The sequence below is a fragment of the Aplidium turbinatum genome, chromosome 1 (genome assembly GCF_918807975.1).
Source record: "Aplidium turbinatum chromosome 1, kaAplTurb1.1, whole genome shotgun sequence".
NCBI lineage: Eukaryota > Metazoa > Chordata > Ascidiacea > Aplousobranchia > Polyclinidae > Aplidium > Aplidium turbinatum.
Genome location: NC_137472.1, coordinates 46,457,301 through 46,474,361, shown reverse-complemented (window position 1 = coordinate 46,474,361; position 17,061 = coordinate 46,457,301). Strand labels below are relative to the sequence as shown.

The window sequence follows — 17,061 nt, the reverse complement described above, 5'->3', positions numbered from 1 at the left end:
ATCCATTAGATGCCGCTGAATGGAGAGCAGTCCTTAACGTGCGTTGCTCAAGCGCACACCCCGAGAGTCGAACCAGCGCCGCTTGATCTTGAAGCTTCTTCGTTCCAGAAGTGACGCGCTAACCAATTGAGCTATCGGGGCGGATCAATGAAAAGCAGTCCTTAAAATGAGTTGCTCAAGCGCACATCTCCACAGTTGAACCAGCGCAGCTTAATTGGTCTTGAAGCGTATATGTCCACGAGGTGAGGAGCTAACCAACCGAACTGTCAGGCATCGTCATAACGTAAGTTTGGGTCGAAAACGTTATTGTGGTGTTACACGGAGTGGGGAGGAAATGCATGCAATCTGGCTTCAATCATCTGAATTGCTTCTTACTGTAGATTATTATGCTGCTGATATGAACTCTTTGTTTCATTGAAACTATCCGCATCATCAAGAGCAGGCTACTGCATACTGAATGATGTTCGTCAGTACACGTAGGCCTACATAGCCTACTCACCGGCCGGAAGTAAATTATCGACAAACATTGAAAGCTTTTTTTTATTTTGCAAAGTTGCTTGGGCAAGTTCTTGGGAAAAACAAGCTTTTCCTTCACTACGTTTCCTCCACGATTCAGCTCTGTTTGCGAAAGCCAGCACTGCCAACTAATGATAAAAAAAATGCAAAAACGTTTGTAAAAGTTTGTAGTTTATTCTTGCAAAAATAGATTTATTATTTATTTTGTTATTATCAAAAAAATAAAATCATTTTTAAGCTAAATCCAGTGTGGCCTGATACGAAATGGTTTATTGACTGTTTATGTAGATAACGTTGGCGACAATTTAACCCATATCCTCCTGAATCAAAATTTTTTTGCAATGGCAAAAAAAACACTGTTTGTGTATTGCTTTCACCAGTAAATTATCTTGTGGCCACGAGAGTGAGGGAGCACTTAGATTTAGCTAATTGGAACAGAAAAAGTGCCATTAAAGACCATACTGTATATTCGATTGCCAAACATGTTCCAACAACAAACCATCCTTGGAGTCTTTTAGAGTTGAGGGTGAATGTTTTACCGAATTTGACACTAAAATCCACTAGGCTTTACTCATTAAATCCTGCAATCCTCGCCTCAATACGCAGTTGTTTGCCGCAGGCGTTTTCTATCTGCTTAACGTCTTTTCTTAATTCGTCATATGATGCGCTTTTTGGCTCGTGGAATTAACCGCCATGTGATGTGCCTTTCTCCCCTGCTTTGCCGTTTCATTCTTATGCATCTCGTTTTTCAATTCATTGTGTAGATCAGTTATTTATTTTCAATGTAGATGTAAAATCAGTTATTTTTCGTAACTTGAAAAGGGCTAACGTGTGTATGGCCGAAAACGTTCTTAGATTATGTTCACTTTAATGTATTATGTTAAATGTCGTGTGGTTGCTTGATTTTATCTGTCTATGGTTGAAGAAATTCACCTCTTTAACAAAATTGTTATATTATTTTTAAGGTATCTTAACCAAATTAAACAATATTTTTGAAAAAAAAATTTGGGGGGGACAATTATCAACAATTTTTGGCTTGTCAGTTTAAACTGACGTTAGAAGCAGGAGGGGGCATATAAAATAAATGTGAAAACGTTTTCTCGGTCAGTGTTTAGTTTAATACGTATTCAACCAAAGCAATAATGGAAAAGGACAAAAAAGTCAAGAAATCACTACATGTTAAGGAATCAAATAAATGTCACAGTATCAAAAGATAGGAATGTTCTTGGTTGATTCAACGTCTGGCGATATTGATTTATCGTAAAAATGTACTTTATATTGGCTTGAAACCATTTCGTCTCACATGTTCACCCGGCTTGAGTTCAGCTGAAAGAGCCCAATTCTGACATCATCTATTTCACGTGGTACTCCTTAAAACACTGAGGATGCAGGCCAACATTGCAGGTTTCACAAAAATAAAGGGATGTTCCAGAACATCCTGGTTTGGTGCAGTGGCGTTGCTTCCCTTTTATGATCCACTGTTGGGCAGTGCTGTATTTTATATGGGGTTGCGGAGATGCCCTGGGTCCGGAAACAGTATATCGGAAACATCTTTTCGATAAAGCTGGTGGTAACATTCAACAACTGCTCTTCTGAAGCCCAGAGCATCTAAACGAATTTCACCAGCATCGGTCTTGCGATGGCGATATATTTGAAAAGCATTGTTGACTGCCATATCAATACAAAAACGAAATAATGGCCACCACCATTTTTTGCTTCTCAAGTTGATCTTATACTTTGAAAGATTTTGATCCAAACGGTCAACACCACCCATGTGTTGGTTGTAAACGTGTATTACATTTGGCTGCTGAATATCAATCTTTTTTCTCTCTTGCTTACTATATCGCTTCGCTTTTTGCAGTGGGTCTTTTCCTGCAAAGGTTGACAGAACATTTACTACTTTTCTGTCTTTCCATCGGATAGCAGCAATGTTATGTGATGTCTCCACAGCAACATCCGAGGCACCTCTGTGTAACTTGTCAACTTCATTAACTCGCTTGAGGGGAGGATTTTCCATGCGGTTAACTCTGGCTGTTCCTGTAGCTGCAATAGACTTTTCACGAAGGTATCGCAGAAGTCCCAGACTTGTGAAAAAGTTGTCCATAACCACATGATAGTTGGAACTGGACTCGCTTTGTGGAGGTAGATGTTGCATCAAATGAGCTTTTTTTTTTGTCGTATCCAGGCTTACACCCGGTGGTTGAAGATTTAGATTCAGAGGACGGGAAGGCAAGGAAGCCAATCTTCGTGTCCACCTTCAGGCATGCCTTTAAGTGTCCTGCCAAAGACACAGCTACATGCTCTTGAGCGGTGTCGAACCGGCACCTCGTACTCTTCCAGCTGGAAGTCTTTTCCTGCATAAGGGCGGAATTGTACGCAGTAGCCTAATGGCTTCGCTAGCACCCACAGCTTATAGCCAAACTTTATAGGCTTCCCATGAATGTATTGTTTTGCGCCATGTTTCCCAAAGTATGGTACCATGCTTTCATTCACACTCACATGTTGTTCAGGTTTGTAGTTCGCAAGGTATTGTTTGTTCACTGCAGCAAAGAATGGCCGGAGTTTTGAAAATTTGTCACTTTTGTCTAATTGCTGGTTGTCAGAGAGATGAAGAAATTGCTTACATTCTTCAAATTCATTTTTTGTCATCAGTTCAGTTACCATTTGGTTGTTGGAATCCTTTCGCCTCTGCCAATACATCTCTTGTCGTGACATTTGATTATATTCGCTTAACAGAAGGATCGCTATAAATGATTTCAACTTTTTTAACGTCATTGTAAATGTGTGATTGCCTTTTTGCCTGGCATACTTATTTGATTCCATCTGGAAGAATACGCGATCCAATTCAGCATTAGCCAACAACTGTCTACCAGATAGATTGTCTGGAAAACAATCCATTTTACCACCATCATCTTCATCTGTATCCATGCCATCATCTTCAGGAGGAAATATAACTAAATTTGCTTGAGACACGACTTCTGATATTGATTCTTCATCAGTTTCTAACCTTTCAAGAGCTTCCAATGCTTCAAAAACTGTTAATTTGTTGCTATCATGCAAATGTTTTGCCATTGCTATGCTGTATGAAATCAAAAGATGTATGATATATCACTACTTTTAACTTCAAAATGAAACAGTTATACCATATTATGTTCACCAATTGACCTAGATTAAGTTTTCATTTGCTAATATATCAACGTTTTGCTTCAGAATCAAAATGTTTGCAAAATATATAACCCCTAAACTCAACTATTCTGCACATAATTTCTAAAATCATTTACTATTTACATGCTCCCTTCTGTCCCTAGCGTCAATTTAAACTGACGGAAGCGGAAATGGTACAAAACTTAAACAAACAATTAATTTCTTCTAAGTATGCAAAATATGGATGCAGCAATGTTAGTTCTAACTAATTTCGTGGTTTATGTCGTTATAACGCGATCCAGTAAAAATTGACACCGCTATAATTTCGAACAACAAAAAATATCCATTTTGGAAATTTGATCCGTTATATCCAGTCGAAGGATAAACGGAATTTCACTAAATGTACTATAGTTTGGTAGCCACTTTAACAAGTCGAAATTCTGCCACTGAAATTGACTAGAATGCAACCGCCAACCAATCAGAACATGTTATAAGAGGCTGCCGTCCAATTGTGATCCTTCTTGCACTCATCCAGAGAGTTAATGCTTGTTTTGAACTTTATTTGGTAATTAAAGAAGAAAAAGAGCAATAGCAGTAGTGGGAATCGAACCCGCGTCAATGAAATGACTACTTTCTAGCCTTAACCTTAACCCTTAAGCCAACCAGCTGACAAAAAATCCATCACTTAATTTGCTTTCTAGCATCTTCCTTTCGCCATTTTTTACGTCACTTAAACCGTAGCTTCTGATTGGTTGGCGGTTTCATTCTAATCAATTTCAGTGGCAGAATTTCGACTTGTTAAAGTGGCTACCCTATAGTTTTAGGTACAGACCTTACGAGCCTCATAACATACTAACTGGGTTTCGACAAAACGGTTTGTAATCTAGAAACCATCTAAATGTGCTGTCAGTATAAACTGACGGTAGGAGGATATGGGTTAAGCACATTCTTCAAGTTCATAAAGAAAATTAACCCTATCTCAATACTAGCTGTTTTCGCACGCGGAAAGTACGTCACGGGCTATCTTGCTAAATAATCTTTAATAACGGGAGCTATGAAAATCACAGAGCCAAAATATTTTACAAGATAACAGCCATGTGTATTGTGCGTATAGAAATTGAATTTTTACGCTAAAAATTTATTGGAATAAATTGTTTGAGATGAAAAGACATCAGAAAGTCAGTTTTTATTCTATTTCCCCAAAAAAAGCTTCAAAATTGAAATTTTTGAATTATTACATAAAGTAATGCTAAACTAAACAAAAAATTACTGTTTCTCATAAATATAAGCCATTTTTAGGCGTTTTTACATTTCAAAGTAATTGCAGTAGGCTAACTTTTATATTGCACTGATCTAGCATTGCTCGAAAATGTCTAGCCACCTGAGACGAAATGCTTATTGTGAAGGACAGGAAGGTAGAAAAATGAACAGTGTAGGTTTACAAAATTCGCAACAAACAAAAACTAAAAGTCAAGAAATTTCACATTTCTAGCATATTTCCTTCTGAGAAATATTTCACTACTAGAGTGGGGGGTTCTCAAAAAGACCCGTGTCGCTACAGATAGGGTTAAGCATTGGAAACCGTTGTTTTCCATACAGATTTTTTGAATTTCACTTTCACTACAATTTAACACAGTTGTTTCCGACCAGGAGTCCACAAGCAGCAAAACCGCTACGTCTGGGAGGACTGTATTGTCAAATGGGTCTGTAAATGTATTTATTTCAGGAAAAGTTCTAAAATTGAAGCTTACCGTTATATAGGCGTAGGCTACATTAAATATAGGCTAAAATTATATATTTTAGAGTAATTTGACAAAAATTTTATTTAGGCGCCTTTTAAAAACAAGCTATCGGTCAAGAGGTTACTAAATCTTTGAAAGAGTTCGATGACTACTAAAATACTAAGAACCACCGATCAAGGAAAAGATGCAAACCAGGAATATCAAATAGGTTATCACAGAAAATAGGTCACGTAGCAATAACGTATACGAAGAACCAAGGTCAAAAAATAGTAGAAGACTAGAAAGATTAATGTCTACTGGATAATGAAAAGTGAATGTAATGACGTCTTGAACTGAGACGTGAAACTTGAGACGTCTTGAACTGAGTAATATAAACAAAACAAGACAAAAGTAATTTGATTTATAGCCTACCGTGTCGTGAGAATTCAGTGTCTCTATGATAGTTTTGGTGGCTGTTTTAGCCACTTCCAGCAAGGTTTGACCACTGTGGGTTCGACCCATTGATTTGCTCTTATCTATAACGATAACAACTTGCCTTGGATCGGGGAAAATGGCTTGGCTGTACCATGGTCTGCAAAGCATTGTCAATCCACAATTTAGTCTACCCATGATCTGTTTATATTAATTGAATCAAATAATATGCTGCTGTTACACAGTAGCTTATAGCCTACGCTTTAACAAACTAAAAAATATTAAAAGCTCATAAAACCACTGTTACCTACCCGTAAGAAATCAATTTCTGCAAGCGATTGAAATCAAACGATTTAGTGAAGAGATGCCATGAAGAATCTGCTTAGCGCATGATTGGAGCCCTCGATCTTTATTTCAGTATGATATCCCAGTGTTCAAAAGTGTTTGATTAAATTTAAACCAAGGTGAAAAAATATTTTTGTGAAATTATGCAACTAAAAATTGCCATGTGATGAAATACAAAAGCGACGTCATAAAAACTACAGACCCAGTCAGCCACTTTATCTGGTCCAGATCTGGTAGATGTCTGGTCAGATCCGTACCAGATGTGATAAAGATCTGGGCCAGATAAAGTGGTTGTCTGGAAAGGCTATCCAAGTGACCAAATTTTTTGTGTTTTTGTCTATGCTTTGAGTGTTCGTATGGTAAGGCTGCTCTAAACAAGTCTACAGTCGATTCCACTTGATTAAATCAATTTGGCTTGATCATATGATCTGACCAAATAGATTGACTGCATTTATAACGATTATCAAAAGCGAATTTATTTTGTTGAGGCCCCAATTTATTTTATTTTAAGGTTGTTTCCAAATTCCAGCAACTTTGTTTCGATTGTGCAGTGTGCACTCATAACAAAATAATAATCGTGTTTTTATTTGCGCCCATTGCGATGACATACAGTACACTGCAACCACACACGCGATACAACAGACGACAGGAAGCAGCGAAGTGACATATAATCTTCGTGTCAGCTGCTCCCCTAATTTTTGGCTTGCCATTAAGTGTCTTTTCCGAGACACAGCCGCGTGCTCTGGAACGGTGTCGAACCCACGTCCTTTCGAACGTTCTCACCACTCGGCTACGCAGCCGACAAAAAATGGAAGAGAATCTTCAAACGTAGAAAGCAATACAAAAAATAAAATTTGCAACTGTACTATCTTTTTCAGCATTTAGGTTTAGGTTGCTTATTATTAGAAATGTTTGAAGCAACTATCATTTCGAAAAAAATTGACTTCGTGGCAAAATTCCTTTGTCTTGGGTTTGTTTCGAATCAAGTTTTTAATGAAAAAGTTCTTTTCGATTAGCCGAAATAACATTATTTTACAACTCATCACATGAAGCTTAGCATAACACATCTGTCGTGCCACTTAAGTTATCGTAAAGATAACTCAGACAACCACTTTATCTGGTCCACATCTTTACCAGATCGGATACGGATCTGACAAGATCTTTACCAGATCTGGACCAGATACAGTAATTGTCCAGAAACTCTCCTAGTTTCATTTAAAAGATTAATGATTTTCTCGATCTCCAGATTGCAATCCAATAGAGTGAAAATTTACGAATGAAGCACTACTGTTTTAAAGAAGAATTAAAAAGCATCGTTAGAAAACAGTGGAAAAAATATCTAAGGTTAAAGTTAAAAAGACGACTTAAAAAAACGTTTATCAGCAGTTTGCAGTGAAGTTAGTTCAGTTCAGTTCAGTTTATTTTTGTTTTGTTGGCGAAAAATAAAAAAACAAAAATATACAAAAACACAAATAATTCGCACAGCAAGGATAGCAGCGAAAGACCAAAAGGTCACCAAAGTCAGCTGCCACCCAAACATTTAAACAAAAGACCCAAAATTAAGAACATTAACACATAAGTTATAGCACAATACCAGTACTTTACATAATGCATTAACAGCGTATATATATCATAATACATTTAGCCGTTACATTAGGCTACTGCGTATAGCCTATCGTCTTTTCGACTAAATAAGTTTCAGCTTGTTTGTGCGTGACTTCATGAACGAAGAAGCTTTAAAAGCAAGCCGCTGGGTCGACTCTCGGGGTGTACGCTTGAGCAACGAGTTCTAAAGACTGCACTCCATTTAGCAAGTAGCCTAAAAATGCGATAATGATTTCGAGTTTTTCTGATGGAATTTTGTAGCAAATAATTTATATTTGTTTTCTGATAAAACTTGGTAAATTGATCGTAAATCAGCATTGCAAAAGAGCAATGTATAATCAAATCCTACCAGCTAGAAATCCGAAGTGATAAGCATTTGACATCACGATATTTCATTTCTAACCTGAATCTGTTGTCATAGTCTGCACATAATTTTGTTCCTGGAAAAATTGTTGTGACTCCTTGCTCACTGCCAAAGTATTGCCATTTTAATGATGGCGTTTCTTTATAATTTTGCATAGCAACTTCTTGAAAGTAGCGTGACAACAACACAGGATTTTCAGGAACATTTGGGGCCAAAACTTGACACGATCTATCAGTGGCAACCTAAAAAGGTAATCCGTAAAAATGTAGGCCAATAGGCCTAATAGTCTCCGTGATAAATATCCCCGGTGACAGTCCACCTGAAAAACACCTCACTACTAAAATCGCTTTAAAAACGAAATATAGTTTCAACTTATGGTCTGTTTATGGTACGAAAATCAATCTTTCATGTGTAGCCTAATCGACGAATAGGTTAGATAACAAGTTATTGCTTCCATCTGAGAGTTTCTGCATCTGTAAGTACCAGGGCGGTGGAGTTGGAGTTGGCCAGTTAAAAATCGAGGATTCAGAGCCGTTCTATATTTTTCGCTCGATTCCACAACTCTGTCATGGCTTGTGGTGGTTGTGGAGTCGGAAAGTGCAATGATTGAAGTAGCCTACACTAGAAGTAAGTCTCAATTAGAATGTTGTTATAAGGTTGACCAAGTTGAAAAGAAAATTTTATTCTCAAAAGTTTAGAATTTAAACCTTGGTGGAAAGTATTGAGTGAAGGCAGTTGGTTGGTTGGTTTTGAATCTCTATCCTCGGACTGACAAAGCCTTGATAGGTTATTCCTGGTAGTTTTGCATAGGCCTACTTGTAGAGGCTTTTGGCGCAGGGCCGGTTACCGAGATTGACAGAGGGAAGTTTCCAATTGATGAAGTCTTGTTGCCGGGGATTATTCCATCTATTAGGTGCCACTGAATGCAGAGCAGTGCTTAGAATGCGTTGCTCAAGCGCACACCCCGAGAGTCGAACCAGCGGCGCTTGATCTTGAAGCTTCTTCTTTCACGAAGTCACGCGCTAACCAACTGAGCTATCAGCGCGGATTAAGTTCAAAATCGCTATGCTCCGCTTGCAACTGCAAGTTGACTGTTGCAAATGTAACGTAGCCTATGTCCACAGGCCTCACATTTGCTTCTTGTTTTTTAATTTTTGGACTATCAATAACAACCCATGTTTGCACAAGTGGCAAATGAGACAACAATAATAAAGTTTATTGGAGGGAGGGAGGTCTGTGAGGTAAAATAATCTTGATAAGGGATGAAAAAGACTAACTTTGTCATCCAAAAGTAGTTTGGAATGTGATTTTGATCATTCTTAAGACACACGTGTTTTAAAGTTATCTATTTTAAAGCGTAAACTATATTACCTCTTGCTTCAGTTGCCTGCTGAATTGAGTTTCAAACTCAGAACAGCAAGGTTGATGTGGTGATCCGCTCGCACCATAAGACCGCACAACTGCGTCCTTCAATTTTTGCAAAGCTCGAATTCTTGCTCGCAACCTTTTTCCAAAAATTCTAACCATCTTAAAAATATTCAATGTTGTGCTGAGCTTAAAGTTTGCAAACAAATGATCCAAAAAATTAGCCAGCCAATATCAAGTAGGCCTACTTGAACTGTTAGTGTTTGTTGTGCATATAAAGAAGGTCTATACTCACGGACCTACTACTGATTACTTACCTATCAGTTACACATTTAATTGCCTTTGTGCGTGTTTTCTTTAAACAAAAACGCTAAATTCTAACGTGCAACCTAGTAATTTTTTCATGACATTAAATAGTTTGGACCATAGGCTATACAGTTTATCAGAAACAGCTTGTCCAATTAAAATAGGACTGTGAAGAATGTTCAAAATGAGCACGAGGAGGACAAGTTGCTCTTTTCAAAGATGTTTTCGTGCAAACAAAATCGAAAACCATTGAATGAAACAAACAATTATGCTAGTTTCGATGTAACTAGTTTCGTTTAGAGATCCAAACTTGCATTTGTTTGCACTCAAGAAAAACGCGTTACACAAGAATCACAAAACGAAAACCCTTTGTCTTGATCAATTGATCATACTGCGTAACCTACTGCAACTTATATGGACAGCGGGCACTCATCTATGCTTTGCAGTGGACAAGTGTCTGTCTGTCTAACAATCCTTACACATATGAGGTTAGTCAGGGCCGTCGAAAAAAAATAGGACCTGGTAGCCTACCAACGAGAGGCCACTCCTATAGCCTACTAAACATGATTAAAAAAACGAAAACATTCCAAATAATAGCCTAAGTGTTTTCTTGTTTCGTTCTGAGTTTCCTACAAACATTTTAGGCCTCTGGCACTGAACCGTCGGTGGTACATAAAGTTAAAGGCACCCATAGACGATATTCTTTCAAAAAAGCTACAGTGGCCAGTGCTAATGCGAACAAGCAAAGTAAGTGCTATCGATGTGGTAATTCTAATCACCTTGCTAACAACTGCAGATTTAAAAATGCGGTCTGTCATTTCTGTAAACTTACAGGGCATGTACAATCCGCATGTCGTAGAAAAGCCGCACAAGTTCATTCTTCTAAGGTCAACTGCATACAGGAGGTAAATACTGTTCATAATTCGTCGTGTAAAGTTCCTAAACTCGAGGTTCGAATTTTTATTAAGTCTTTTCCCGTCTTAATGGAACTTGATACAGCTACAGGGGGAAATTTCATCTCTTCTGAAGTTTGGTCGCAGCTAGGCAACCCTATCTTGCAGACTCCGCAGCTACGTTTTCAGTCGGCAAGTGAGCACTCGATGCCTATTGTTGGATCTTTCACTGCCAAAGCGAGTTGCAACAAATCGGGAAAGACGACCACAGTTCAATTTATGGTATGTGAAATCCCTAACCTTAACTTATTAGGGCGTGATGCTATTCAAGCACTAGATATTTCGGTAGATAAGTTATTTTCTTCATCTTTACATGCCATTCATCGTCACAACCACATAGATTTTAACTTGCAAAAATCATGTTCCGAGTTATGTGATCAATACGAAGACTTATTTAAACCTGAGTTAGGTTGTCTTCAGGATTACGATTTAGAGATTGAGTTTAACTCTGATTGTAAACCAGTGTTTTCAAAGCCCAGACCAGTGCCTTTCGCCATTCAAGAAGACTTAGCTCTTGCCTATGACGCCGGCATAGAAAAACGTATCTGCTGGACACCTGTAGGCCTACAATTTTGCGACTGGGAAACTCCTGTAGTACCAGTTCGCAAGGCTTCTACCGAAGGTAAGAAATCCAAATTAAGGGTTTGTGGTGACTATTTTTCGACGGTTAATCCACAACTTTAAACTCACGGGCACCCTTTGCCTCTTCCAGAGGATTTAATGCGTAAACTAGGGGGTGGCCACGGATTCACTAAGATTGACCTGGCAGATGCTTATAACCAGATTAGGTTAGGTCCAAAGAGTCGAAAAATATTGGCATTAAGTCCTACCCATACAGGGGTTTTACTGCAAAATGTTATGCCGTTTGGCATCTCTTCTGCCCCAGGCCATTTCCAAAAGATAATGGATGATCTAACTAGTGACCTTCCAGGTGTACAGCGCCAGATTAACTATTAGCAGATGTAGCAGCTGCTACGGGCCCCGCGCTTCACAAGGCCCCGCGCTTGGCGAGTAAAACATTTTTTTGCAAAAAATTGTAAGCTTAGAACATAGTTGGTAAGTAATTTTTGGCTTGCAAACTGGAATGGCAAGGGAGAATATTATAGTTGTAGGATTAAATTACTTCGTCCTAACGTCTTATCCCTTTTTAATTATGGTAAACTTAAACCGGTAATTTCCGCTGGAGGCAACTGCCTGATCGAGTGCCACGAGCCCACGATTGCTTGAAGATTATTCGACTGTACTGTACACCAGTGAGAAGAGTATCAATCTTGCCGATTGCCTTGGACAGAGTGATTATAGCGCGTCCACCATGAGCGGGAAATATAACGGAGTAGCCTAGGCCTACAGGCACTTGTCAAAAAAAAATGGTGCTGTTGCAGAATATGTTCCATGCTATGCTCATTCGTTGAATTTAGTTGGTGTATGCGCTGCACAATTGTGTCCAGAAACAGTTCAGTTCTTTGACTTCGTTAAAAATATCTGCTGCTTCAACACACCGGTGGTCCGTTCTGGAGTGTTCAGGTGGTGGAGTGCTAAAGAAGCTCTCTGAAACGCGATGGTCCGGAAGAGCTGATGCCATTTACGCAATTAAAGAACGTTTTCTTTTCAAAAGGAGGCACTGGATAAACTTGCCAATGACCAAGTGCAAAAGGCAAAATGTCGACAGCAGGCAAATGGACTCCTCGAGAAAATGGAGTTGCTCGAAATTGGAAGCTTAATGTTTTTGTTTTTTAATAGCTTACCCGATCGCTTCCAGGCAAGCCAAGCCTCTCTTCAGACAAAGCGGCAAAATCTCAACATTGCTTCAGCGTTGTGTGCCTCTTTGGCGGGATCCCTACAGACTTTCAGAAAACAATTTGCTAAGTTTGAGTCAGAGGCGCAGAAGCGGACTCAAGTGTCGGATTACCGACCAAAAAGCACAAGAAGAATTGTCCAAAATCGAACGCACGATGAGAATGTAGGCAGTGGCCGTTCAGTTTCAGATGCAATGAATATCAACTAAAAATATTCAATTATTATCTGTATATCAAATCAATCTGCTACAGGCCCCGCATTTTGTTAATCTGGCACTGCAGGTGTAGCAGTCTACCTGGATGACATTTTGATAAGTGGAGCTACGGCGGAAGAGCATTTCCAGAACCTTATATAAATGACTACGGTACTCGATCGTTTATCTTCGAAAGGTCTTAGGTGTAGGAAGGAAAAATGTAGATTTGCCCAGGCAAATGTCGAGTACTTAGGTCATGTCCTTTCTAAACAGGGGATTTCAAAGGGTCCTAAAGTCGATGCTGTACTGAACATGCCTGCTCCTTCCAATGTTGGCACCTTACGTTCTTTTCTGGGTCAGTTCAATTTTATTCTAAGTTTATGCCCCTAGATTTTTCTACGGTAGCGCAACCGTTATATCATTTAACCAAGAGTGGTGTTCCCTGGAGATGGGAACACAAAGAAAAATGCGCTTTTGCAAAATTAAAAACATTTTTTTCCGCCGACGATGTTCTCGGAAGCGTGGGCATTGGCGCCACACTGTTTCACCGCTCCCCCGACGGAAGCGAGAGAACTTGAAATTGATTACAACTCGATTGATTTTCGTAAGCATGCAATAAACATCAGTAACCTATGTAAACTGTAGGCTACGATTTCTTACCGAATCCAATATCTGTTTTGGTACAAATTGTTCTTCGCGATATATCAGTTTGTCCCAAATGTATGTCTGGAAACGTTTAATAATTTTAAAGGATTGCTATTTCCTGAACCAGCCTGCAGTGGTGGTAAATATTCCTTATTAACTCTTACAAATGCAACGCTTTATAAAATCAAAGTGCTTGAGTTGAAGGAAAATCATTGCTTTGTTTCGTTTTCGAAACAATTTTTGGTCTAAACAGGCTAAAGCCTAACCAAAGAATATTCTACTCCATCAGAACACTTCACAAGAACCCTAACATTTCAAACGAAGTCAAAATAAAATTTCGTTACCTTTTGAAAATTTTCTACAATAAATATTTGACAAATATGGTTCAAGACACCTATTTGAAATCATTCTGCATTTTGCTATCATAATTGCTTTGTTACTTTTATTGTGATTAAAATTGGGAAACAGTGAATCCATTGCCATGTGTGTAAACTCCATGAAATTTAGATAGGCCTATAAAGAAAATTATTTCACTTCCGTACCGTAGCCTACCTTTTTTGTTTAATGGAAACCTGCCAAAGACTAGAGTAGCCTACTAGACCACATTATTTGGTTTACAAAAGCTGTAAAATTTTATTTAGGCCTACCTGTAAAGCTTCTCGTTTTACTGTTGTATCTAAAAATCCCTTTACTTTCTTGGATAACAGTGTTGCATCCAGCGTCATTTCACCTGTGCTTATGTCAAACCGCATGCATTGAATTAATAGAAATACCACCGTCACTGCTTTCATTGCTATTGATGCCTGATTCAAGAAGTTGAGTATCGTAAAAGAACACAGATTATTTTAAGTAGTTATAGAATGGATGGTAAATTGAAGTTATTGCCTATTGTAATTACTAAAAAATATTATATTTTTGCATACTTGCGAAACAGACAAGCATTGTTGCTTAACAAACAAAAAAGTTGAAAAATAAACTTTTTTCCGCAGTGTCTTTTTGCAAAGTAGGCTATCACAAACATTACGTGTTGTGTTCTTACGGCCTCGTTCAATTTTTTTTTTGCGATTGTATCTCTGAGCACCAGACCGCAGATAGTATCAACTTTCGCTCAATAGGAGCAGTATCCTCTTTGTGTAGATTGGCCAGCAATCGCCACTTGGATGTGGTAAAGCATAGGCTATAGACCCTCGGTTTCGGTTGTAGGTAGGCCTATTGGCTTTGCCAACATTAATGTGCACACCTGAAAAGATTGAACATCAGACACAGTAGCAGGGGCTCTATCCACTTTTAGAATTCGGGGGGGGGGAGGTGAGTTTTGGACAGTGGGTTAAAATCATCATAGTCATTTTAAATTCTGGGGGGTACGCCCCCCAGACCCCCATTATAGCATCAACTTCATTGATCATCAACGTACATAGCGTGTCCAAATGGTCTCACAAAGCATGTTTCGATCGGAAATGGCATTTTTGGGTAAGCATTTAACTAAGTTAAAACTCCACAGTGTAAACGCCCGTCTCGTAGTTCGGGGTTACCAAATCAAAGAATTGATAACAGCTGAAATATTTTTTTTTAAATTCCTTCAATAAAATATCAAAACTTTTTCAAAGCCAAATAAGTGTGTGTGTGTGGGGGGGGGGGGTGATTTTGCATTGCTCACCCCTTACCCTTGGATAGAACTCATAGACTCTAAATGAGCAGCTTAGGCTAACTTATGCTATAACGTAGTGCAGATGAAGTATGAGAAATTTTCCTTTTTTCGACACTTTATGTAACCCACTTCAACTCTAAATTTTCGGCATTTTTTGTTTCTGAGGTTCTTGTAAGTTTTGTTGCAAATTGATTATGAAACAAAATCTCTTGAATAAATTTTACACCAAAAAATAATTTCAAAACAAAACAAAGACAAAAAGTTTGCTTCGAAAGGCAAATAGGCCTATATTTCGAAAAAGCAAAAACTTTCAAACAGTCTAAATCAGAAGTCGCCAAACTTTTGAACGTCATGGACCACTAAATGTAACCTACAATTTTAAATTTGGCTAACCACTCAGATAAAATTAGAAAAAAAGAGTAGCCTAATTTATGCTAAATAGGCTAGGTACGGTAGGTAGGCTAAAATAATAATGAGAAAAGTTTTAACTTATTAATATGAAATGCATTCAAGGTAACAAAGATAAAGGTTAAAAAAAGAAAAAAAAGATTGAAATTTATTAAGTAATCGGCTACAAAATTCTAGAGTGATAACCTACTTGTTCCTGTTTTATTTGAAACCAGTTCATGGATTTCTGCTTCCAATGATTTTTTTGTCGTATCCAGACCTTGGCCTGGTGTTTGAAGATTTAGACTAAAATAGTTTTCGTGTCCACCTCCAGGTTCAATGATGTCACTGCGAGAAGGAGAGCCGTATTTAAGGTATAGGCTACTCTGCCCAAATAAGGCCCGTGCCTAAATAAGGCCCACCCTTTTATACCTGGAAAACGAAAGCAAGCAAGGAACAGCTGTTGTAATCTGATTGGCTGCTATAATCATGTGAATGAACAGAAAAGTAATTTGGTTTCCTGGAAGAAACCACATGCCAGCAGAGTTAGTTGTAAATTTCTGAAAGCTATCTTGCAGGAGTAAAATTTGTTCAGTGCGGTACTTAATCTATGGGGGTGTTTTCGTAAGTGGTGTTTGTTTTCTACCTTTGTTAGAGTTTCAGGCCGGAGTTTCAGGATATGCTAAATTGCTAAAGGGTCTAAAGTTTCAACATTTATTGACATATTGACCTTTCTTGGATAGTGTATAGTATTTATATAGTTGACGTTAAACGAAGAGTTGCCCAAACAAAGCCCATCAAAATCAGCCATGGGCCTTATTAGGGCAGGTAGGCTACCGTTGGCATTCAATTGTGGGCTTGTAAGGGCTGTTATGAGAAAGAAAATGCAGTTGATACTCCCTTAGGGGAAGGTGGGGCAGAACGGGACACTTAACTTTAATCGATGTTTTGCAGAATTCCTTTTTATCAATATCGGTAACTTTGGTACGGTATCATGTTATTTCTATTGCACACCACTACCAACCAGCAAGATACAAAGACTCAGTTAGTATCGCATGACCTTATAATTAACAAAAACAAAAAAAATTAATTTGTCCCATCTTGCCCCACACCTGGGGCAGGACGGGACGCGTATTGTTCATATGAGGAATCACCTGTAAAACCACAAATCTACTGGTAATACCTTGTAATTTCAAAAATGACTTGCATTTACAGCACACGTAATTACATCAGGGCAAAATGACAGACTACTTTTTTCCATAAAAATCACATACAAAATTGCCACGCCCATTATAAGCAGAACAGATGTCCCATCCTGCCCCAAGCAGCTCTGTCCCATTTTGCCCCAATGACTGACATTTTGAAATTTTCTGTTTGTTTATTATATATGTAACTCAAATCTAAAAAGTCAGATACCCCAAAAAGCACTTTTATTACTGTATCTCCAGACCACGTATCATCTTCCAAATTTTTCTGAAATCATGCTAAAATGTGAAAAGTTTTGATAAGATTTCTTATAGCAACTAGCCTCTAATCAGTTATCTTGTTGCCACGACCACGTTTTTTCTCTGAACATCTCTTTTTTTTGCAAGTCATCGAGAATCATGGTGTCCTTTAACATCTAAATGGGTAGAGGACGC

At 38.3% G+C, this 17,061-nt stretch overlaps 1 protein-coding gene across 5 annotated transcripts in view; it reads right to left on the bottom strand.

The window, feature by feature from the left end:
* LOC145775851 (VWFA and cache domain-containing protein 1-like) overlaps window positions 1–14,246 on the bottom strand; it is a 41,079-nt gene extending 26,833 nt beyond the window's left edge. For 3 of the 5 annotated variants that reach the window (XM_082587235.1, XM_082587243.1, XM_082587250.1), the window contains exons 1-6: window positions 14,034–14,246; window positions 13,402–13,467; window positions 9,499–9,654; window positions 8,167–8,369; window positions 5,814–5,973; window positions 500–644 (exon numbers count right to left, since the gene is read on the bottom strand). In XM_082587235.1, the coding sequence (XP_082443361.1) occupies window positions 500–644; window positions 5,814–5,973; window positions 8,167–8,369; window positions 9,499–9,654; window positions 13,402–13,467; window positions 14,034–14,177 (874 nt within the window). In that variant the 5' untranslated portion in view covers window positions 14,178–14,246. Of the gene's footprint in view, window positions 1–499; window positions 645–5,813; window positions 5,974–8,166; window positions 8,370–9,498; window positions 9,655–13,401; window positions 13,468–14,033 lie in introns of those variants that run through there. The other 2 variants (XM_082587266.1, XM_082587258.1) reach the window with 2 other exon arrangements.
* Between the last annotated feature and the right edge of the window lie 2,815 nt (window positions 14,247–17,061).